This window comes from Myiozetetes cayanensis, unplaced genomic scaffold (assembly GCF_022539395.1).
Source record: "Myiozetetes cayanensis isolate MyiCay16 unplaced genomic scaffold, myiCay2020 scf21, whole genome shotgun sequence".
Classification (NCBI taxonomy): Eukaryota; Metazoa; Chordata; class Aves; order Passeriformes; family Tyrannidae; genus Myiozetetes; species Myiozetetes cayanensis.
The window spans coordinates 1,436,977-1,461,983 of record NW_026087423.1 but is presented as its reverse complement, the minus strand read 5'-3'; the positions used below and the strand labels follow the sequence as shown (position 1 = coordinate 1,461,983).

The following is a 25,007-nucleotide window of genomic DNA, read 5'->3' as shown; positions in this document are numbered from 1 at the left end:
ATGCATTCCTTTTTCTCAGAGCTTTTATTAATTGTTAACTGAAGCAGCTGGATTGCTGGGGTTTGTTCAGTATTTGTGGTAAGATTTGATATGTTGCTTGATAAATGCTCATGTGTTTTCCACAGATAGCATGGGCCTGTTCCTTGTGGGTTATGGAGCTGGGGGCTTTTGGATCTGTGGATGTTAAGGTGGTTGTGTTTTTATTGTAACCCAGCAGAGAGGACTAATGAACTGAAACTTCAGACTGGAGAGTTACTCAGTGATACTCCTGTTGTCACTGAGCTGCTAAAAAATAATGCTGAGAACTTAGCAAGACCAGATGGATGTTGTACAAAACACAAATGTATCTATTTCAGAGCCTCCCCCGGAGGTAATAAAGCTTTCAGTGGTAACTGTGCTCAGGCAGAGATTCCTCCTGGCTCGAACAAGACAGAACGTCCTTCTTGACGTTCTTTACCTACACCACAAGGACCTGCAGTTCTTACTGGCGAGGTTGTTTCCTGTGAGCAGAGTGATCCCCTGTCAGTTTACCGTAATGCTCGAAGGCAGGATTCACTCCCAGTGTCTCCCAGGGAGGGCAGAGCATGTGCAGGGCTGTGTGTGCTGGGGGGAGTTACTGCAGAGCCCTGGCAGGTCCCTTCCCTGGGATCACGTATCCGTCTGGGAGGGAGCAGCCTCTCTGCCAGCACACTTAATCTACTTTTGATTCGTCAGGATCTCCAGGACAGAAACAAAAAGCACTTTGTCCTGGCTGGACTCGAGGACTGACACTTGAATGGCTCTCTCCATTGTCTATTCACTGGCTTGTGAGCCGCTCCCGCAGCGGAGCACATTGTTGTGGAGCAGCCACTTCACTGCCGGGCTCGCAGGCTCTGGGCCGCTGCAGGAGCATCTCCGAGCAGCAGCCTCACAGGAGGCGCTTGTTTGAGCGGTTCCAAGGTCAGCCTTGGCAGTGGGACTCACTCAGACTTCCCTGGCAACTGCTGGCCCTTCAGTGGAGAGGTCAGTGCCAGGGCTGGCTCGCTGCTGCCGTCCTCACCTCCTGCCTGCTGTGGCTCCCTTCCCCAGTCGAGTGACAGAAGGGTATCACTGGTGGAGGTACCTTTTGATCAGAAGCTCCACAGAATCTCTGTATCTTTGCAGGGAATCATTCATGCTTATTTATGCTTTATTGCTGAGAGAATCTGACAGAATATTCTGGAAATACTGCAGTCCAAGTCCTAGTTATTTTGTTGTAATGAACCTTTCTTCACTGCTAATCCCAAGTATCCAGATACAGGACAAAGATTGAGTCTTTACCTTGTTGTGTAATTTTCCTGTGGCCGTTTTCTGAAGCTCTGATCATCAGGGTTTTTAATTTGTAATACACAAACCTGTGTGAGAGTTTCCCTGATACTTGCAGGTGATCATGAGGTATTTGGTTTATCTTGAAGTAGTTGAGCTTGGTTTCCTACCGTTAATTCCATGCTCTTTAGATTTCTGTTTGCATTTACCTCTGTTAGGCAATAATAAGTAACTCAAAGCATTGAACTGATGGAGTTATTGTGTTGGGAGAACAAACCAATAACCATAATGCAATAAGCATTACTGCAGCTTCCTGGTAATGAAAATTCCAGTAGTGGAGGACTTGATTTAATTTTTAAGCTTTGAGAAAATAGTAGTGATAAAATGACTTTATAATTGAGTCTCACTTAGGCAGTTACTTAATGCTAGGAAAAATCTTGGGGTGTGAGGAAGAATCATGGTTGGAAGAATCGTGCAGCTGTTGAGGATAAAAGCTGTTTGTGTTAATAGAGGGAATGTCTGAGCTCTTGCTGTTCACATTTGAACCCCAACCTGCAGTGTGCAGCTCTGTTTTTAAATTACTGTTGCTTCCCCAGACAGTCTGGATGACATTGTTTACTTCCTTCTAGTGAGTCTGTCTGATGTCTTTAAGCTGGAAACTGCAGAGTTAAGGGCAGTTGGATATTCCTGTCCTCCCACCAGACCACACACTTGAATTCAGAATGTTTCTGTCTCCTGAAGTGGGTGTTCAAAATAGGTAAGAACTGCTCACTAAGGGATAGAAGGGAAAATATCAGGCACAAAATCTGGCTTTTGGTGAGGAGAATCTTCCTTAAGGTCTCTGGGGCAGTTTTTGTGTACAGCTGGCGTGGCCCTGGCACTGAGGATGCTTCCAGGAGAGATGGATCTCTCCTGGCTGCAGATGGCTTTGGCAGTTTTCTGGGCATGAAGGGCTGGTTAACCGGCACAGCTGGAACAGGAGTGCAGATCCAGCCTGGAAGGGCCCAGGGGACAGCTCTGAGGAAGCTGGCTGTGTTGTGTAAGGACAGCTGTGACTCAGTGGGCAATGGAAGCACGTGGCTGAACTTAAGCAGTATCACTGCCCAAGTCAGAGCGAGGGCTCCCAGCCTCACCAGTTTGATCCCATTACCCTCTTAAGTGACATCACACCTCCAAAGCTTGTTTCTTACCTCACTCTGTGTTATTGTGCTTGCTTTTAGGCACTGATTTCCAGCTGTGCAGGCTGAAGCACTGCTGTATGCTCTGCAGATCAGCTCATGGGTGAGTGGGCACTGACTCAGACATTCCTGCGCACACACGCTCCTCACGTGCAGGGAGATCCTGTTCTCCACCAGTTCAGAAGCTTCTGGTACAACAAACTTGCTCCAAAGCCAACGTCTCGTGGTTTATCTTACTGAATTTTCCATCCATTTTACAGATGCTGGCTTGGGTTATTGTATCTTAATGGGTGTTGTGTCATGGGTATTGTGTCTTAAATACTGGTATTTTGAGCGATGGTTGAAGAATTGAAGATGAATGCTTATGGGACAACAGTGGGTTTGGAGGCTGGGGTGTCTTAATGGCTTTATTAAAGTGAGCTGTAAAATTACCAGAGCCATTCTAAATATACTGCAGCACTGCAGTCGTGGCAGTGATTGTGAGGCCAGGCCTGGACTATGAATACAACTTACATGTGCACACTCATGTGAGAATGACAGAACAGCACGTGCTGGGCTAGCAGATAGTGTTTGTTTCAGCATGATAAGGAGTGTGGCACAATTATCCTTTGCTTTTGACGTGTCACACAGCCCCAGTGCTGTGTGGCTGTCCAGGAGAGAGTACAGGCTACAGGCTGTGGGAAAATCACTCCTTAAAAATTTGAGAACACACCTCAGTTCGTGCAGTCCATGCACAGAAATCTGCTTTTGTTGAGTATGACATTGAATAGGACATGTCAGGGAGATGAACTTCTCATGCAGATGGAAAACTAGAGCTGGCTCCCAGCTTTGGGCTCCCAGGCTTTCCAGTTTTTGCCCTTGCTTAGGTTTTTAGGTTGCCTGTGTACTAGTTTATTCCTCACCACTCAGGTAGTTAGAGGGGAACACCTGGTAAGTAATACCTGCAGGCTCTGTGACGAGTTGGGGTGAGCTGCTCAAATGTCTGCTGCTTTCTTGCTCCTGACTGCACAATGTGAAGGGAGCTCAGGGTGTTCTGGACAGGAAGGGACACGTGTCCTGAGAGCCAAACTGTCTGAAGGGCACTGCCCAGCAGAGCTGTCCTGATAGCAGTGAGGGTGCTTAGGAAATCAGTGAAATACCAGCTCTAGACACCTTCTTAAGCCCCCCAGTCTCCTTGGCAGAATTAGTTCTTTAAACACACAAACTCTTCAGGCAGTCTAAAGCTGGTTGTTATGGCAGGCAGATGTGTTGATGACCTGAAGGAGGACTTGTTCTCCCTTGGGGCTGCCCTCCCATGCTGGCAGGAGATGGGTGTTGTTCCTGGGAACATCATCTGCCATGCGGCATCAGGTTCTCAAGTGAGAAGCCTTAGTTTAACCAAGTGGAAGTGAAGGGGCCTTGAATGCCAGAAAATGGGATTGCCAGTGACTGATGAAGGATCTGTACCTCACTGCAGACTTCCCTTCAAGTGTCCTGGGTTTTTTGATGGAGTTTAATAGACAGGCTGACTTAGTACCAGAGACAAGTGGTAACTTGGAGGGGAGGTTGACACTGTAAAAGTGGATGTAAGGCAAGAGGGAAAATGTGAAGAGCTGACATGCTCTCACTGCCCATTTCCATACCTGTGCAAGGCCTGGGCATTAAATGTGTGCTGCTAAAACCTTCCCTTGTGTGGGAGCAGAATGACAGGCTCCAGTTGCTCCCTCCTGCTGCTTTAATTCCTCCTAAGGCTGCTGAGGAGCAGCTTTGCTGCACGTTCTGGCAGTGCAGCCTTTCCCTGGGAACACCACTGCTGGAGCAGTCGAGTGAGCACTGGAAGGCTGAGTAAGTACCACTGGCTGGTTCTCAAGTCTGACATCATATCCAAGAATTAGATGGCTCCCTCTCACCGTAGGGATAATGAAATAATTCCTACTGTGTTATTCATTAACTCACATTTCATTCAGTGGCTCCTAAGAGGATAACAAGTACATTAGAGGTGAACTTGTATAAGCCTTCTGACATCCTTTTGATAAGTTAAATAAGAGTTAAAGCTGTGGCAGACAAAGCATGGCAGGGGGGGCCTCACTGAGCGGGGCAGGTGGCCTGTGCTGTATTACACACACACTGACTTAAAAACCAATTTAATGGCTTTTTCTTTAATGGTTTAGAAAAAACAGCCTGCTTCTGAAGGTGTTGGAGAAATAACTAGTGCCCAGAGCCAGCTGAAGGTCATCCTCAGTGTGGAGCCTGCTCCTGATTGAAGGGCTGTGTTCAGGTGATGCCCAGCCCAGCCCTGCAGGGCTTCAGGGCAAATGTGGGAACCCAACAACTAAATGAGGGATCTGCAGCAGTAAAAGAGAGGGAAAAGCAGCATGGTGAGGGAAGGACAGCTGCTCCTGATCTGTATAAAAACTTTTGGTACAAGAGCCTGTTGAGCCTTGCTGAGTTTCCAGTTTGGGTGTTAATGTAGTTCGAGCTTGTGTAAAATGTGGATCTCCCTCAAGTGTCAAGGACTCTTCCCCCTCAGCTTGAGTGCCATGTGCTGCTCTGCCAGGGAGCTTCAGAGGGGGGAAGGATTTTCACTGACATGATGTTTAGGACCAATAAATCTGGACAACTCTACCTCTGGCTTTAGGGCTTTTTAAAGGAGGGAAGTGTATCAGGAGCAGGGTGGCAGCAGGAGCAGGGCAGTGATGCTGCCCCTGTGAGGTCACCCCTGGAGTGCTGTGTCCAGCTCTGGGCCCTCAGTTCAGGAAGGACATGGAGGGGCTGGAGCAGCTGCAGAGAAGAGCAGCGAGGCTGGGGAAGGGACTGGAGCACAATTCCCATGAGGAGAGGCTGAGGGAGCTGGGGGGGCTCAGCCTGGAGAGGAGGAGGCTCAGGGGAGACCTCAGCACTCTGCAACTCCCTGACAGGAGGGGGGAGCCAGGAGGGGGTTGGTCTCTTCTCCCAGGAACCAGCAGCAGGACAAGAGGGCTCGGTCTCAAGCTGTGCCAGGGGAGGTTTAGGTTGGATATTGGGAAGAAATTCTTTACAGAGAGAGTGCTCAGCCATTGGAATGGGCTGCCTGGGGATGGGGGAGGAGTCACCATCCCTGGAGGTGTTTGAGCAGAGACTGGATGTGGCATCAGTGCCATGGGCTGGGTGACAAGGTGGGGTTGGATCAAGGGTTGGACTTGATGATCTCAGAGGGCTTTTCCAACCCAGCTGATCCTGTGATGTATTTTATGGGAATTGGGTGTATTGACTCTTTTGGCTCTAATGTGAGTCCTTGGTGACCTGGGCTCCCTGATGCACGTGGCTATGTCTGATGAAGCTGCTGTCCAGCTGGGAATGCTGGTCTGTTCTGAAGGCTCACCAGGGGTTTGTCTCCTTCCCAAAGTGGTTTGTCTGTGCTGTGCAATTGAGGCAATAAACTAATATAAATAAAGATTAAGTTGTTTGTGGGAGGAATGATGATTGGATATTCAGGTGCCCAACAAACTGTCTGATCTCTTGAGTGTTGCTGTGATTGCGCTGACATCAGTAATTCATCCCCACAGGTAATGACTGAGATCATTTTAAGCAGAGGCTACAGTAGCCTCAGACACCTGAAGAAATCCAGAATTTCCAGGTGGCCCAATAAGATCTTAAATTACCTGGTATTTGTAGAAGCACTGGGTGAGGTGGCTTTATCTGGGAAGAAGTTGTATGTAGGTGGTGGTCTGGTGAGTCAGGTCAGTGCCATCCTGGAGAACCAGGTGTGTCCCTACCCGGCTGTGGATTGTGGTCCTGGCTGGGAGGGTACTGGGAACCTTTCCAGGTGTGGGGAGAGTTATGGATGTGGTGCTGATACACAACTCCAGGCCTGGCTGCTCATCTCTGCAGCTCAGACCCCCAGCTAGTGGAGTTGTATTTCCAGACGCAGAGCAGAATCCCATAAAAATTGGGAGTATTGGAAAAACTGGGTACCAAAACTAGAAGGGTCATTCTGATGCCCTGAACTCTTAATTTTCCAGGCTTTTAAGAATCCATGGTTGGCCCTTGACACGTGGGGCAGTGTGAGAGCTCTGGAGAGCACCGTGGATCCTTAGAAAGGGTGCTGTAAAATGAGCAGGGCTGAAAGGATTGGCTGGGCTCAGAACTCCACACTGACTACAGGGTTGAGGAAAAGGACTGTAATGAAAGTTCTGTGTTCAGGGAATGTTGTCCCACCAAGTTCACTGGGTGAGGGTGGGGGTTTATAGGAAGGAAGGGATGGAGAAGGTAGTTAGGGATCATACATATGCTAAGAGGAGCTGAGCTGAAGCTTCACAGCTTATCAGTGTTTGCATTTCCTAATGTGTAACTCTTCACTCCGGTGCTTTTTATGTGTGACCACTTGAAGCTGCAATTACAGGTTGATTTCCATGGCATGAGCAGTGAAAATACCTGCTGGGTCATTAATCCCCGGGGCTTTCAGCTTCGCCTCCCTTGTTTACTTATTGTGCAACTACAGGGAGCAGCCTAGCCCACAAATCCATCACCCAGGCACTCCAGCCTGGCAGCCACCTCTTCCCCTCCAGCAGCACTCCCACACCAGTGCCCTGACTTCCTGAGGAAAACACCAAGAAATGAAGGAGTAAAACCCCAGACCAGGCCATTGTGTCCTGCCTGTCCCACCTTGGAGGATCTCTTTTCCAGCACCTAAGCTAATGGCAGCTGGAAGGAGAATTCTTCAGTTCGAGCTTCAAGCTGTTCAGGCTCCCCTGTTCCTTGGTTCCTGATGGTATTTTTTTCTTCTGGAGGCCTCACCATCAGGGAAGGCTTTGGGAACAGTTCTGTCAGCTGGACCTGCTGCAGAGGTGTCACATCTCCGAGTTGGTGGCACAGATGTGGCACTTGAATAAACATCCATACCTTGGCTCCTTGTTCTTGGTCGACAGACTCCCCTGAGCTTGCCAAGTAAACCTTCCTGCATAAAGATGTGATCTTTCATCCAGGAGCTGGGCTGTTTTGTGGCATTTGAATCTAAATGAGCCAAACTGTGTGCAGGCTCTTTCTGAAGAACAAGACCTGAATGCTGAGGCTGTTCCTGCAGTGAGCTGTCATTTATCTAAATTACAGATGCTTTTTCATCGCAGCTCGGAGCGTTTGCTTCTGGATTTGTGTTCACATGGAGATTTGTGTTCCACCAGCTGCATAACCTCTTGAAATGAAGGCTTGCAATAAAAGCGAGGCAGACTTAAGTATTCTGAACGTTGTTCTTGTCCTTATTGTTCCCTGGTTTTGCTCAGAGGAATTTGCTTCCTCTGCCTTTGAGTATTTCTCTGAAGTTGATTTCAGATTCCAACTTTCATATTGGATCAGGGTGTCTAGAAGGAGTGTGCCTGGTGATCCTCAAACCTGGGCTGGATGAGTCTTTAAATAGCTGGATCTGATGGAACTGTGCAAGCTGGGGGGGTTGGACTCACTGCTTGTCCCATTCAACCCAAATTTTCTGGATTTTTCTTTTTTTGTATCCATCTTTGTTCTTTGTACTTTCCCATTTGGACTTAAAGGGGCAGAAGTAATTTCTGCTTGGTTTGTAATTGGATATTAAGTGTTGAATTTGAGTCTCTCCCAGAAGCAAAGCTTTCTGTGAAGTTCAGTCCTCACAGACTTTACAGCAGGCAGCTTGAATAGTTATGGGAAGGAAAAAAATTCCTACCCTCTCTTGGTTTGGATTTTGAGCAGAGGAGGCACCTCATAAGATGTTTAAGAAGGTCCTTGAGGACCTGAGCAAACAGTCTCTGAATTGTGTCCATACATTGTCAACACTTCATCCCATGTGTGCCCCACGAACCGGGCTCGGCTGAGGGCAGGGGGATTTGCCATTTAACTTCATCAGGAGAAAAGCAGGAAACCAGGACCCAACCCCCAAATTAAACCTTATCAGTCCTTATTTATGTTGTATCTATGGGTTTTTTTTGCCAAAACTTTCCTGATTTACTGTTTGACTCTCAGCAAATGCACATTGAATATTTTACCCTGGTGGGTTTTAAGACAGAGTGCTCTGGGTTCATGTTCAGTAAGAACAGACTTAGTTTTGATACTAAGCTTGTTACCAGAGAGTGCTTCAGATGGAATGATAAAGACCACAGATAGACTAATTTAGCTAATCTTAATTTTTACTGTGCACTGCTACTTCTGTGCATTAAATTGAAGCTTGAGATCTGCAAGTCTCAGTGTAAGAATTGTTGTGTGACAAATGTGACTTGTACTCTTTTCATGTCTTCAAGCTCATGGACTAACGTGAGCATGTTCTTTTATGTCTTCATAAGATGCAATCAGAAGGGGACACGCTGAATTTACTGTAAGGATGGTTATAAGTCTTTATATTTCTCTAAGGAAGGGTAAGTCTTGCTGGCTGATAATGATTCAGCTGCAAAACAAAATTGAAGTGGATAACTGCAGTTTCCTGACATACATATTTTTTTACAATCTGGGATTAAACCATATTTAAAATGAAAATTGCCTTCCCTGATGCATCAGTAACAGAGGGAGCTGTGAACTGCACTGACTCCTGCAGAGCCTGTGGGAGGGATGTGGATGTGTTGTGTTTGGGTAACTTGCTGAAGAGCCTAAACCTTTGTTTCTTCAAAATGATGGTTTATCTCTTAATTACAATTTCTTAGTAAATTAGGTTTGTTTTGAGTCACACAGGGAAGGAGTGAATGTCCTCTAAAGGATAAAACACTTCAAATGATTACTTATGTTCTTTGCACTATTATTTTCCTTCCCTGGGTTTGTTGCATCTACCAAAAGGAATGAGTTTCTTCAGGGAAAAAGAAGTGAGAGAGGTTTTAAATTAGGGTTTTTGACTTGAATGAGTCCACACTCAAGCAGATTTTGGGGGCAGTGTGTTGTGGATGGTCCCCTAAGAGCTGACAGGACACAAGTGTCTGTACAGGCAGTTACATTCCTGCAACCATTCAAGACTGGAAGCAAAGGTTGCTTTTTACTCTCTTGCATTACTGATTTGTTGTCCTTTTCTAAAGGTCATTAGTATAAAATAGGGTATTGCAGTAATATCTCTTCTTGTTAAAAACTGATAAAGAATTTAAGTGAGCAGGTAGGAAATCCAGACTTCAATCTCCACGTTCCTAGAGGATCTCATCCCTGCTGAAATCACTGTTTCAGTGGCAAGGCTGAGCAGAGGAGGTACAGTTACCCTACAGGATGAATTCCTTTTTCCACACAAGGCAAGCATCTGCTGGTGTCCTGTGGAAGCTTGAACTTCAATAGATTTTAGCTTTAAACAGGAGAAGAGAGGGACTGTGGCTGTTAAATCTTCTTTCACCATCTGCAGTCTGTTGCAGAACTTCATTTCAGTTCTAGCAGAGACTCTGTGTTTTGATACACATGCATGCCTTAAGCAACCACAAAACCTTCTTTGGTGCCTCTGAAATGCCTACGTGTATTTAACTTGGGCTTCGTGCTGTTTAGGTTTTTAGAATAAGCATATTCTGTTAATCCAAGTAAATTCTTTCCTGGCTCTGAAGGGCTGTGCAACTTCAGTGTGAGTGAACAGGCCTGTAAACTTTGAGTATGGTGGAAGTTGTTATGGAGAGAAGATTTTGGGGCTGAACTCAGCCTCCCTGGGCAGTCTGCAAGCAGGACTTTAGAAATTGTAATTGTTCTTTGACCTGTTGAAGATTTGAACATTGCATGGCATCTGACATTGCAGAGCTGGAGGACTGCTGGGCATAGAGATAAATAAAAATTAGAAAAACGTGCATTCCAGAGCCGGCTGGTTCTGACCTCCCGCAGCTGGGGGATACATTTTGCATGCGTGACAAAATCACCGAGCCTGTTGAAGAGCTCGGCACTTCCCAGCAGATGCTGCTGATGTGTGGAATTGATCTCCCAAAGCAGTTACGGCAGTTGCAGCCCATTAAAACGTTTCTTCGGGCACTGTCAGAGCTGTGGGGACTCCTGGGGCGCCTCCTGCCTCCCACATCAAAGGGCTGGGCACAAACACTGCTTCCATCCTTGGAAATGCTGCTGATGCTGCTGGTGACATTCAGTCTATCTGCTCCTCACTGCAGTTGGACACACAGACAGCTCTGTGTCCCTTTTCCTCCTCTGTGTTTAGGCAGGACCCTCTTTAAGACTCTGCTTCTTTGTTTGCCTTTTATTGCAGTTATGAAGGTCCATCCCCAGCTCTTAACTGAAGTGCAGCTTGCAAATGGAAAGTAGTATTTTGCCAGTTACATTTCCCAGTTCTGAAAGTAACTGTGGCTTTCCATGAGTGGAAAAAGATAGGAATAAACAGCTGTCTTAATACTTGGAACATCCTGAGGCGTAGAAGGAAAAGATATTTGCTTTTCCTGCTTTTTCTTTTAGCTTCAGTGAATTGAGGTGTGAAAGGCCAGGTTGGGTGGAACTTGGAGCAACCTGGGATAGTGGAAGGTGTCCCTGCCCATGGCAGGGGGTGGAATGGGATGAATTTTAAGGTCCCTTCCAACCCAAAGCATTCCATAATTCTATGAATCATCTGCCCAGGGAAAGGCTGTGAAGCAGCAGGTTTCCTGGAGGCAGTGTGTGCTGGGGGATTATCCAAACCAGTTTGTTTGAGATCTAAATGCAGGAATCCTTAACTGGGAAAGGTGTCCAAGTCCTGTGTGTCCCAATACCTGTAGGGAGCTGCTGTCCTGGAGGTGGCTGGGCTAGAAACACAACAAACTGCTGCAAGTTTGGAGGATCTGAAGCTGGCATTGGGTTGATGGAACAGGTTGTTGTCTCTGGAAGGGGTTTCTGCTCCAGTGCAAGGAGGGCAGGAACCTCTTCTGGTAAATCTTGGGTCTGGCTCTGACCTGGAACTTTCTGTCTAAATAGGCCCAGCAGAAACTCAGTGCAGTCACTGGAGCTGCTTTCCCTACCCAGCCCTTGCAGGTCTCCTTATCATGCCCAGGCACACGTGGCTTTATCTCCTCCAAATTTGGCTTTTGCCTTGCAGTATTTACACAACACAGTGTCTGGTTGAATACCCACTGTTGTTGATGTCTTGGCAGCGCTGGGGATGATGCCCAAACAAGTACTTGGACTGCTCTCTAAAAACCAACTGTTTGTGAACCTAGAAAAGCTTGTTTGACCCTTGATGAGCTCCTGAAATGGGGAATTTAGGGGGTCAATTCATAAAAAGGGCTCTCAGCTTAGCTCAGCTCTTTCAACATGGTTCCTTGACTGTTTTTTGCATGAACCAGTGAAGAAATGGCTGAACTCAGTGCTTTTCTTGTGTTGAATTTACTGACTGTTTTACTCTGGGAAATGTGCTGTGATCAAACATACCTGTCCTCTGCTGGGGTAATTGGAGAGACTTTGGAAGGAAGAGCTCTCCATCCTCAAGTTCCCAGATTCTGGCAGAAATAAGTGAATTACTCCTAAAACACCTTCAGTTGCTGTCAGTGCAGGATGCAGCCCTGTGCTTGGTGCTTCTAATGCACATCAGGGCTTTGGGAGGGTACTTGGTGCTTGAATTGTGAACTCTGCCGTTTCAACTTAAACTACTTAGCAGTTTCTGTAAGCATGAAGCAGGCTGAGGGGTGAGTGGGTGAATGGATTAGTTCTGTAAAGAAAGGCCATTTCTGCAGGAGTTGAAGAGGTTTTTAAGCTGCCTCAGATTCTGTAAATCTGAAATGCCCTGCAGTTTTCCAGGCTGTGCTGCTCTGGGAGCAATCAACAGCTCCAGCACTTGGGGGTGGTGCCCCCACGATGTGCTCTCTGGGTTGGTTTGGTGTTGAGGAGTTGGATTCTGCCATGGGGGGTCTGAAATACCAGAGCTGGTGGAAGACAAGGAAGGGGAGCATGGGAGCAGCTCCCTTCCTGCTGGCTCCCTGGCCTCCAGGGAATGCCAGTGCAGTCTGTTGGAAAGCAAAACCACCTTAAAACAGCCATTTTTACCGAGTGCTGCTGTTGGGCAGTTTGGAATACTGACTTTCCCACCGTGTGATCCGGTGAGATCATTGACCGTGGAGCCTCCCAGTGGCCTTGTGTTCCTCGAGGAAGGTGGTGAAGGTGGATGTGCATCTCACCCACGGGGCCTCCTGGGCAGAGCAGGGTTTTTCAGTGCAATTTAAGAATTAATGGATTAAAGCTTTACCTGTAATTACATTGTGCAAGGTGTGCAAGCAAAGAAAGTGATGTCTCCTTACAGGCCTTGGTAACACAGACTGACTTTTGTGTCCTGCCTGTTCCAGGCTGTGCAGCAGAGAGCTCTGGAGAAGGGTTTTTCCAAGAGTATGGAGAGACAGGACACAGGGAATGGCTTCCCACTGCCAGAGGGCAGGGATAGATGGGATAGTGGGTATGAATTCCTGGCTGTGAAGGTGGTGAGGCCCTGGCCCAGGTTGCCCAGAGAAGCTGTCTCTGCCCCTAGATCCCTGGAAGTGTCCAAGGCCAGGTTGGATGGGGCTTGGAATAACCTGGGCTGGTGGAAGGTGTCCCTGCCCATGGCAGGAGGTGGCACTGGATGGGCTTTAGGGTCCCTTCCTACCCAAACCATTCCATGATTCTGTGATTGCTGGGCCTCCACGGGGACTGAAGTCCCTGTTAGGGACACCTTGTGATAACTTTATTTATTTCTCAAAGCATTAATAGATGACTTGTAACAGGTATTTGGTATTTCTGGGAAGTTGTCTTATGACAAAAGCATCGAGTGGTGTTTTGTTAGAGAGATTTCCAAAGGCTTGTGCTAGAAAAAGTGTGATGAAAGTGAGGTTGACTTAACACTGAGGAGCTGAGCACTGTGACTCTCTGTGTTCTGTGGGGGAGAAAAATCTCATGGGTCTCTCCACAGTTCACACCCATCTGTGCAGCTTGTTGGTCCTTCCTGGTAGCTACTCCTGGTCTGTTGTGCATGTAAAATCAAGGAATGTGGAATAATTGAAATAAAAGGAAAAGTGTGGTACAGGAGATCTCTGATGGGTAAATTGTATCCTGGCTTATATGTGAGTAATTGCAGCCTCTGGATCTCAGGGTTGTATCCAAACTAAAAAAAGAATTAAAAGAGAAGAAAGCCTGAAATGTTGTAAGAAAAAGTGGCATTTTCTTTGGATTTTGGTTTTGAGCTTGCTGTGGTCTTTGGATCTGGATTGTCTTGAGGCCAGTGAGGGAGAATATTGATATGGAATCCTTTATTCAGAAATACACTTTTTAATTTTTGGAATAATTAGTACTGTTATCTCACCTAAGGTTCTACTGATTTTTTATTCTTTACATAATTTATGGAAAATGGACCTTTCTTAATGCAAGATCAAGTTACTCTTTGCTGTTCCACTCCAGGGTCTCAGCAGTGCCTCTCCCTGCCTTGCCTCCTGCATCCTCCTGCCATTTCAAGCTCTCCTTTCTGCTCATGCTGGTTTTTTTTTGGTTTTTTTTTGTTTGTTTTAACTCTGAACTGTTGCCTTCTGCAAGAGTGTAAGAAGTGATCTTTAACAAATATGCAAAGATAATCAGCTTAATCAAAGTGCTTTTAAAAGCAGATTAATGCCTCTTCCGAGTGGGAAGATGAAGGAAGCCAACACGCCAACCTGCCATTAGGGGATGAGTCAGTGCAGTGACAGATGTTGACAAAACTTTTTTGATGCTTTGGACTCTTATAATTAATTTTATTCTTCACTCATAAAAGCAGAGGTAGAATGGAGGACAGAACGAGACCTTTTCAGAATATTATTTGATGGAGGGCAGTTCCCACTCGTGCTGTGGGATGTTTAGGGTGGCTGCTGGGCTCTCCTTACTCTATCAGGTGTTGTTGTGTACACAGCTTTATATCCAGCTGCTTTCCAGTTGGGAATTCATTATGGAGCTTAATCTGGGGAAGTGTGTGATAGAGAACACAGAGGGAAGGGGGATTGTTTAGCCTGGAGAAAAGGAGGCTCAGGGGGGACCTTCTGGTTCTGCAACTCCCTGTCAGGAGGGGGGAACCAGGGGGTGTTGAGCTCTGCTCCCAGGGAACAGGGACAGGAGGAGAGGGAACAGCCTCAGCTTGGGCAAGGAATGGTTTAGTTTAGATATTAGAGAGGATTTCTTCATGGAAAGGGTGCTCAGGCCTCTGGCACAGCTGCCCAGGGCAGGGGTGGAGTTCCCATCCCTGGCAGTGTTCAGAAAACATGGATTTGGCACGTGGGGACATGGATCAGTGTGAACACGGTGGTGCTGAGCTGAGGGTTGGACTCGGTGATCTCAGGGGGCTTCTCCAACCTTAACAATTCTGTGACCTGTGGCCATAGAAACCAGCAGATGCCTCCCTGAAGATCAGCATTCCTTCTTCTCCATGTACATGTTCTCAAACTTTCTCTTGAGGAGTGGCCTTGCCCCGTCCAGCCCCGGGAGCGTTCCCAGTGCTCTCATCCTGCTGTGGTTTCCAGCCCGGCCACAAGCTGCTGGCTCACCCCAGCTGGGGGGCAGCTGATAGCAGCACTGTGTTCCTGGTCCTTTCTCCGCTCAGGAGAGCAGAGAAATAGTTGGGAAAGGAGGCTGAAATCCACTAGGAAGGACAGAAGAAGGAGAGGGAGGAGGAGAAGAGCATAATACGACCAATCCTTGAGCTTGAGCTGAGCAGAAGGCGATGAAATCCATGGTGAGTGTGTGATAATGGGGTGCAGGAGGAGGTTCTGCCATGGCACGGTGATATTGGGAAGTTAGAAATGTAAACAGGAATGGAGAGCTTCTCATCAGAAACCACACATGCCTGGTATCGGCCTTTGAATGGGAGGGTGGCATAACCAGGCTGGAAACGGCACCTTTGGGCACAGGCAGGGAAAATACAGGGGAAAAACAGGCACCAGGAAAAAAGCTGCAGTTGGCTGTGCTTGTTTACGTCCTTCTGAGGGCAGCTTGCAGCTAAAGAAAATCTGGATCTGTTTGTTTTCCCTAGCTCTTTTTCCCTTGTGCCGTTTCACTTTCTGCTTATCGAGCCATCCCTCTCCTGCTCAGGGTAGATAGAGCCTGTCAGCAGAGGAACTGAAGAGGCAACTTCCCAATCACCTAATTAAACAAACATGTTTATTAGAGCTTCTCCAGAGTGCTTTTCCTAGCTGTTTGCCAATGTTTTACTTAAAGAAATGTCAAGAAAAACATTGTCACAGGCTCATATAATTTAGATTTTGGAGTTCCTGTAGACCAGCACTGCTCGGGGTAGGACTGACTTTGATGTTGGACTGGATTGCTTCAGGAATTGGAATCCCAAGGGATGAAATATCTCCAGGGATAAAAGCTCTACGAGTTAGAAACCATGATTTGGAGTTTCCCCCCATGATTTCACTTGTATTTCACTATGACAGTGTGATTGATTTACAGTGCAACTGCTCTACTTCTCCACAGCATCTTCCATGAGAAACAGCAGAGGTGAGAGCTGTGCTGGGAAAAGTGTTCACCTCATGCCAGAGTTCCCAAAATAGTCAGGGGAGCAGGATCTGAGGAAGGTGGTTCAAAGCAAAAGCTTTAAGTTTAAATGCTCCTGTTCCCACCTCCTTCAGCCCTGGGGCAGGGTCACTTCTGATGTCCTTGAGCACCTGAACTGAAATGATCTGAAACCAGGGTGGGGATTGACCCCCTCTGCCCCCTCAGGTGAGACCCCCCTGCAGAGCTGCCCAGCCCTGAGGAACAGCACAGGGAGCACGTGGAGCTGCTGGAGAGAGCCCAGAGGAGGCCACGGAGATGCTCCCAGGGCTGGAGCCCCTCTGCTCTGGAGCCAGGCTGGGACAGCTGGGGGGGTTCACCTGGAGAAGAGAAGGCTCCAGGGAGACCTGAGAGCCCCTTGCAGGGCCTAAAGGGGCTCCAGGAGAGCTGGAGAGGGATTGGGGACAAGGCATGGAGGGACAGGACATCCCACTGCCAGAGGGCAGGGATAGATGGGAGATTGGGAAGGAATTCCTGGCTGTGAGGGTGGGGAGGCCCTGGCACAGGTTGTCTAGAGAAGCTGTGGCTGCTCCTGGATCCCTGCAAGTGTCCAAGGCCAGGTTGGATGGGGCTTGGAGCAACCTGTGCTGGTGGAAGGTGTCCCTGCCCATGGCAGGGGGTGGCACTGGATGGGCTTTAGGGTCCCTTCCCACCCAAACCATCCTGGGATAAACCAAACCAGCTGTGAGGACGTGACAGTCCAGTAAAGGTGGGGCAGAGCCAGTTCCTTACTGGACATGCTTGGTTTTATAGGATTTACTGAAAGGTTCCTGCTCCCTTTTCCATCTCCCACCCCTGGCTTTCCTGATGGTGCTGAATCCATTCCTTGTGGCTCCAACAGCCGAGGTGCTTCTGAGGGGCAGCACCCTGGGCTGTGCTGGGCTGTGTTAATGGAAGTTATCCCAGGAGCTGGGATGTGCCTTCCGTCAGGAATCGGCGTTTTGGAGAGGACGGTGCCGCTCACAGCGACGTTTCTTTACACAGTCAGCTTTTCCCCCTTGTCTTGGCACAAGTTGTTGCCTTAGGAAGTGATAACACTGGAGGTGCTTATCTGAGCCCAGCAGCCCTGCAGCAGGAATGCTGCTGGGGGGGGTGTTTGTGGAATTATCGGCGCTTACATTGGAACCTTCCCCCCCTGTTTTCAAACTTTGCGACAAAACTCCGGGGATTCGGTGCTTCTTCCAAACCTTGTGAAAATCAATAAAACGCCTGTTGCAGATTTTGTGAAGGTTTGTTTTTTCGGGGTTTATTTCTCTCCTCTTGGACCTAAACCACAGAAAACCAGTCCAGCTCCTGCTACTCGAAATGTGTGTCTTGCCTTTTGAAAAGCAAATACGTGGCCAGAAAACTGTCCCTGAAGAGTCGTTCTGGAGTTGTGCAGTTTGCCTTCAGAGCTCTTTTTTTGTGTGTGTTTAATAAACTCCCTCCATATTCCCCTCAAAGGTGACTTTGTACCACCAGGCAGCTGTGGAGTTGAACTTGTTGCACGATCAAGTTGGTACCTCAAAGTAAAACTGTGTCCGTTCCCCTTTGGGTGCTGGGGTTGATTATTGACCTGTAAGAGTTACTGGAATTGGTGTTTGGCTCATTGGTGGAGAGGGATTTTAAAAAAAAATAAAAACAAAGTTGAGCCCTGTTGCAGGTAACCAAATGTTGCTTTTAGAGACTGTTTTATAAAACACTCAGTTGAAGCTGAGCTGAGGTTTTGGACACTTGGCATCGACACAGGGGCCTTTCTGTTAAAGCACAGCATCCTCAGGTCACTGTTTGTGTAAATCCTGGCTGAGTGCAGATCCATGAGATTCCCCAGAGTGGGAACACCGTGTGCAATGGTAGAATTTCTTCTGGTGCATCTGAGATCTTCCTTGTATTGTGGTGCCCCAAACTGCCCCCAGAGCTCGAGGTGAGGCTGCACCAGTGAAGAGCAGAGCAGGACAATCCCCTCCCTCACCCAGCAGTGCTGGGCCTGATGCACAACTGTTTTAAACACACAGTTTTTAATGCACAGCTTCTTCAACCAATTCTTTCTACTGTGTCAGCCCTAAAATTGTCTCCTCTTTTTATTTCTTATTTTCCCCGTCACAAGCCATAAACTAAAGGACACCATGAATGCCAAATAGAAATTTATTCTATTTAGTGGACCAGAAGGTGAAAATTATCAGTAGCTGTGGCACATCAGAGCACAGGCAACCTGTTTCCAGCAGCAGGATTGTATGTTGTAGCAGTGGGCTCTCCAGGCACATCCAGGTGCAGTGTGCTGGTGGGACAGTGCCCCATTCCCTGGGAAGAGCCAATCTCCTGGATACAAGGGAGTGATGCCCCATCAGTCTGTGTGCTTTAGGAGCAGTTGAGTTCAGCCTGGGACTTTAATTGTAGGGTTTGGGTATTCAGTGTGAAACTTTGTGTCCCAGCAGTCATTCCAGAGCCAGAGGAGACATCTGGGAGTACCTGCTGGGGGACTGTAGGGATGAAGCACTTCAGATCCTTTCTCCATGGAATTGTTACAACAAATATGTATTTGTGGCAATGTTTATATCTACTTTCGAGGCAGTGACTGTTTGTGCAGCACTTGGGAAGTCCAAAAGACAGGGCTTGGGAAGAGGGGGCTCAGGAGCATTGCTGTTCCCCTTGGATTTTGCACCATTGGCTCAAATCAACAACCTCTGTTTGGTTCTTCCATCTGCTGTCCTGGGGGGAAAAAATGCTTATTTCAGTGTAAAATTAAAAACCACTTTTCCAGATCAATATAAACCCACTTGGATCCTCTGTAAAGTGCTCTCCTGTAGCTTGTGTTTCTGACATAATTTTAATTTTTGTCCACTAGTTAAAAACCCAAAAAATCTGAATAGCTTTGTGGCCACGGTTTTGGAACTGCCCCTTCCCAGAACAGAGGCCTCATCCAGCACACGTATCCATCTGAATCCAGCCATGGAATTCCCTCTTTGGGCATGTCAGGTTGTAGTTACAACTTACACAGCAGTTACATTTTTCCTTTTCTTTGATTCAGCCAAACTCAGTGGAGGAGTCTCCTCTCTAAGCTGCTGTTTCAGAAGTGTTTTTTTCAAATGAAAGTTCATATTTTAAAGTATTGTCTTTTCCTTTGCAGCTGCCAATGTGAAGCATCAGGAGAGAATAGTTGGAACTTTCCGGGACAAGAGAGAACTGGTTTATTCTCTCGTTCTTTGGTAAGAATTGCAATTTGTTTTTTTTAGATCAGCTCCCTGTTGACGGTGGGTTCTCTGGTTGTCATTGATTACTCTCTTAATTAAATGCAGTGTTTTCCAAGACCTTAGACAAAAATCAATATTTGACTGAGTTGGAGTTTGCAACCTTTAATTATTAAAAAAAAAGGCTCTCAGTTGTGCACAGTCTTGGAGCAGAATTCTTTGTCCTGCTCCTGTTCCTCAATAATGTGTAAGCTGTCAGCTGCTTCCCCAGTAAATACTATTCAGTTACTTCTGCCTGTGGTGCCAGGAAAGAGGAGAAACCCAGGGGTTGAAATGAGGGAAAAAGAGTGTTTATCCTTATCTCAGAAATGTCCTTCCACCTGCCAAAGGGGAGGAAGAGTTTTCACTTTGCAACAGAAGCAGCTTTTGCTCAAGGTAGGTCACATTCCTGAATGTTTAATTCTCAGGTTTTCTGATGCTCCCTTGCCAAAACCTTTGGATTCCAATCTCAAACTCAGAGGGCAACTGTGCCACAGAGTGTAAACAGCTCAGGGGGCAACTCAGTTTGATTCTGATATTAAAATAAATGGAACTCGGAATCTGGATGGGGAACAAAGTGAAACTCTTGGGTACTTCCTTCTTCCTTTTTTTCCCCTCCAGTTGTTTTTTTTTTTCTTGCTGTAAGTCCAACTGCATCTAAATGTATGTGAATCTAAATGATCCTTTATTTATATAGTCTTTTTTGTTTAGAATCACTGGCAAACAGATGGTTATTGCTAGTCTTAATTATGCACATAATTTAGACCAGAAGGCACATCTGAGACAAAAGGTAATTAAGATGTTCCCATAGAGGCTGAACAGAGTCTGAGGTTACAACCTTTGCTCATCATTTATCCTTTCAAGCAGAACATGGAGATGGAGAATTAACAAGACCAACCTCTTTTTTGATGTAACTTAATACACATGAAATTGCAGGTGGAATGGTAACCCGGTAAATTGATACTATCACCTTTTTTGGGCTCAGTGCTGACCAAAAAACCAATATTATTTCTGCCAATAACATCAAATTTCCCTGCATTTTGTAGAAGCTGTCTGCTATTTCTGTATGATCTTATTGATAAGGAGGAGCCTGAATTTGAGGGAGCTTTCCTGACACTGTTTTCCTGGTCAGTTGTTATCTGAGCTGCATTCCAACATTTCAATTTTAATTCTGGGAAGTGGGTTTAACTGTCAGGGAAGAGCTGATTATTTGCCAACTATAGTTAAATAGGATGAGAATTCTCATTCCATTCTGCAGCAAACCCAAAAAAGGGGGCTGGGTCAGCTGGGGCTGGGCTGGGCTGTCCTCGGAGCAGCAGGGGGGGAATTTCCCTGGGCAGAACTCAGGAGTGGCTGCTGGAGCTGCTGATGGGGAGAACATTCCTGTTCTCCCTTCTGCAGTCAGGATCTCTTTACGAGCTGTCCCACAGACACTGACCCTTCCTCTGTTCCCATGGGTGACCTGGAGCAGCGTGCTGAGCTGGGAATGGGATGGAAGGCTTGGGGCTGGAATGCAGATCCCTGTGGATTCCCTGAGCAGTGTGTGGTCCATCCCTGTCCCTGGTGCTCAGCCCATGAGATCACGGAGCGGGCTCAGCTTGTTGACACGGTGGGAAGGGCATTATTCCTTTCAGTGTGCCCAGTGCCCATCAGATCAGTGAGTTCATTGTGACAGTTCAGCCTTTCTTGCTATTTTTGTCAGCAGTTTGCAGAACTGCTCTGTGCGGTGGCAGCGGCGTCGCTGGAGCGTTGCAGCGATCCCAGGCCCTGCAAAGTGTTTGCTTTAGAGCCAGTCCTGGAACCTCCTGGGCCGTTTGTCTTGGCAGCATCACCTTTGGGTCGCATAATCCTGATTAAAACTGAAACAGGCATATTTTTTTTCCATGCAGCTTTCCCAAAATTCACCTTAAAAAGGCAGATTCTCACATTCATGGAAAAAAAGCCACACTGTTATGATGGAAGCTGTTTTGCAGCTCAGTGCAGGAGTCAGACTGAAAGTTGGGCAGTAATTTGGGTAGTCTCTGCTGGTGGTTCATGCTGGTTTTTAGGAGCACATCTGTAAGATATTTTAAAAGACTTAATTTTTTTTAAGCTTATACTGATTTTATTAATATGTAGGTGGTTATATAATAAACTTCAAATATATCCAATCAGTCTGAAGTACGAAAGAACAATTTTGTCCAGCACAGTTCCTAATAGATTAAATCTTTTCCTCAGATGTTTAATAAAGCTCATCTTTTTAATTAGGTTGCTGTTTCTTTGATAATTGTGTGTGAAGCTGAAGGAAGTTTTTAAATTGGTATTTTTTGTATCACAGAATCATGGAATGGTTTGAGTGGGAAGGGACCTTAAAGCCCGTCCAGTGCCACCCCCTGCCATGGGCAGGGACACCTGAGGGATGAGCTGCACGATGGACAATCAGGCTCATTGCTCAGCCATCTTCCTAAATTTAATTGAGCAGGAGGCCCATTCTTGAATCTTGGAGATGGAGGAGAATGGGAATCGTGGAATGTGAAAAACCCACAGTGAGAACCAAGGGTTGGAAGTGGGAACAGATGGATTTGGGGGCGCTGCTGAACCCTGGCTGCTTTGGGAGCTGCAGGCCAGGACCAGACGTGGGTTTGGGAGAGAAATCCCTGAACACAACGTCCCTAAAGTGCCAAGTCATGCTGGAGTCACCACCAGCTCTGCTTGTCAGTGCAAGGGCTGGGATTTTATGGTCTCTGATGCATTAAAGATCAAACCTGATGAATTCATGGTCTTTTAAGCTTTAGTCATTGTGGTGCTTGGATGTTCTCATCAGTCCCAGCATGGGTTATCACACATGATCCATCCTTCTTCCCTGCTTCTTTGGAACTAGAATGTTAAATAATCCTGCCTTTTGGAGACAGAAATGTTAAATAACCCTCCCTTAAACCAATATTATCAATATTATGGACTCATTGTGCTGTGGGTAGACAGCATTTCTACATTTTCTTAGTTTCTGATAACTTAAAAGAATTTTCCTTCTCTCCATTGTTACAGGCATGGACACTTCTGGGCTGTTTTGTAATATTTTTCTTTATCAATTTCCATGGGTGATAGATCCAGTCTTCTATCAACAATCCTAGCTTTCCTTTCCTTAATTTTCTGAAGTTAGGATTTTATATCCACTTCTTGCATTAATTTTTAGTGAATTAACGGCCGTTTCAGCTCAATTCTGCTCCGAATTTCCTCCTTTCATTTCTATGTATGAACACACATCTGTGCCCATCCTTTGTGTGCATCTGCTGCTCCTTTTCCCTCTGTCCATATTCCATACGATGTGCAGGATGTGTGTGGGGCTCCCTGCAGTGCTGCTGTGCTGAGCTCCTGGATTGCAGGGGGTTGAAATGGTTCTCTCTGATACTTTGAAATATATTCATAAGTGACGCATGAACTGAGAACTCGAGTTTATCATTTGTATCTTTAATGTGCCACAGTCTGCAAGTCCCATAAAATCCCTGGGTGAGTCCTGGTTTAGCAAAAAAGGGAAGAACCCACTGGATTTAAAAAGCTGAGTGTGAATCAATCTCCAAATCAAGCTGTAACTCTGGTGCTCAGTCATTAAGTCCCTAATGGGGTGGTTTGCACAAACCTCAGGCCCTGTGTCAGTAATTCCAGGCAATTTGATCAGAGCTTGGGGATTGTTGGGTGGGGGAGGGTCCCTGGTGATCGGGGATCTGGGAAAGGTCAGTGCAGGGAAATGGGTGTTTTGATACATCCATGGATATTAAAAATGAGTCTGAACTGTACAGTGAGCATTTTAATATGAGTAGGAATTCCAGAGCCTGGGCCACAGCTGAAACAGGATTGTTCCAGGAGGATCCCCCTCCCATGTTTCACACCAGAGCAGACTCAATGATCCCAACAATCCCTTTGGATTTATAACCCACATATTTGTGATTCACCAGCTGTGCAAAGGGCTTGGGATAAAATTCCAGGGGACCCAGAAAAATGAATGTGTTTTAATTTCCATTCTGTAAACCCTGGTCTAATTGCTGCCTTCAGACAGGTGTTCTCCCAGTAGCACCTCCAAGGGTGATTTTTCAGGATGAACAGAAGGAGCCAGACACAATTTGAAACAATTTTGGCTCTCTGGAGGGTGAGCTTGTATGGATTTCATCTTTCCATAATTACTGCTTGCTCCCAGTTTTCTAACAGCTACATTCTCAGGCTTTAAAAGTTAATTTGTATTTATTTGCCAAAAGAAAATGACTGTAACTTCATCATTATACCCTTCTGGTTTTCTAGATTTTAGTAAGACAAGAGCCTCGAAGTACTGGGAGTAGAGACGAGGATTTCTCCTCCTATCCAGGGCCTGTCATGGTAAGCAGGAGGGGTTTGGGGGGTCTCTTACAGAGCACAAGAGTTTAAAATCTGGGAAACTCTAGGGAATTAACGTTTACATGGGTGGTGGTTGAGTTCTAAGCACAGTGCTAGTCTAGGCTAATGTTTTTTTCCTAATGCTGCTATGAATCTTTCTGGATCTTTAATGACTTTATTAATCAGGCTGCAGAAGGAAACCTGTTCCCACTATCACATTTAGTTGTCTGAGTGCCTGTCTGTGAAAGTTCAGCAACTTTAGGAAGCTGCTGATCCCTGAATTCCCTGACCTCTTCATCCCACGTGAGCTTTTCCCGTGGTTGTTGACAGCTCTGGGGAGTGACATGCTGAGAGTAACCAACACTTTGTTCCTCAGGATGAAGAGACTCAGCACAGCCTTGAATGCATCCAGGCTAATCAGATCTTTCCCAGGAAGCAGCTGATCCGAGAGGATGAGAACCTGCAGGTAATCACCACACTGCTCCTGGCCAGTCAGGATCACAAGATCTCCAGCTGACCTGGGGATTCTCGGGCCTCTCCTGGAGCACTGGAATTCACAGTTAGCACAGGAATAGCAGGAGCTCATTTTCTTCTTAAATATTCCAGTGGAACAGAGAGCTTGGGCATTGCAGTACAAGAGGTTCCTCAGAGTGTCTGAAAAATATCATTGTTATTTTACTGATTTCAAGTGCCAGGTTTTATTCCAGACTTTAGAACTCTGTGTCTCTTAAAAAAACAACACTAAGCTAATTAAACCCTGCCACTGCATCTGCTTACTGTGAAGCCAAAAGCCTTATGTTGCACAAGAAAGTGGGTATTCTTTTTTATTTGTTGATTTTCCAAAGTTCCTTTTGAAATCAGTTTAGTTCCAATGATTTGCCACAGAATCCTGGAATGGTTTGGGTTGGAAGGGAGCTTGAAGTTCATCTTATTCCACCCCTGCCATGGGCAGGGGTACCTTCCACCAGCACAGGTTGCTCCAACCTGGCCTTGGACACTTCCAGGGATCCAAGGATGGCCACAGCTTCTCTGGGCAACCTGGGCCAGGGCCTCACCACACTCCCAGGGAACAATTCCTTCCCAATATCCTGTGTATCCCTGCCCTGTGGCAGTGGGAAGCCATTCCCTGTGTCCTGTCCCTCCATGCCTTGTCCCCAGTCCCTCTCCAGCTCTCCTGGAGCCCCTTTAGGCCCTGCAAGGGGCTCTCAGGTCTCCCTGGAGCCTTCTCTTCTCCAGGTGAACCCCCCCAGCTCTCCCAGCCTGTCTATCCACTCAGCCACTCTTATATCAACTGAAGAGGTGGTTTCTTTCATTATAATATAAAATATAAAAAAAAGTTGTGTAAAACCAGATTATTTTCAAGTTGAGCATTTCCACCTTTCACCCAGCTCAGCTTAACTGGGCTCAAGTCACATTTGTGATTGAATGTGCAGTGTGATGTCACTGCAGGCTTTCTAACTTCATAAAACAGCAACATGGTGTGCATTTTCATATTTCCAGTGAGAAACATGAAGCAGAAGTGGAATTTGTCCAGCTGACTTGAACTGTGTAGCACTGGTGAATATTGGGGGAACAGCAGAGGAGATTATTCATCCTGGATGTTTTGCCCACT

The 25,007-nt window shown here is 46.6% G+C and overlaps 1 protein-coding gene across 8 annotated transcripts in view; it reads left to right on the top strand.

The window, feature by feature from the left end:
* The window catches only part of MTMR3 (myotubularin related protein 3), a 137,071-nt gene that overhangs the window by 74,091 nt on the left and 37,973 nt on the right, over positions 1-25,007 (top strand). For 5 of the 8 annotated variants that reach the window (XM_050318245.1, XM_050318243.1, XM_050318244.1 and 2 more), the window contains 3 exons: positions 18,952-19,030; positions 23,324-23,398; positions 23,772-23,861. In XM_050318245.1, the coding sequence (XP_050174202.1) occupies positions 23,396-23,398; positions 23,772-23,861 (93 nt within the window). In that variant the 5' untranslated portion in view covers positions 18,952-19,030; positions 23,324-23,395. Of the gene's footprint in view, positions 1-2,504; positions 2,566-8,757; positions 8,798-18,951; positions 19,031-23,323; positions 23,399-23,771; positions 23,862-25,007 lie in introns of those variants that run through there. The other 3 variants (XM_050318242.1, XM_050318239.1, XM_050318246.1) reach the window with 2 other exon arrangements.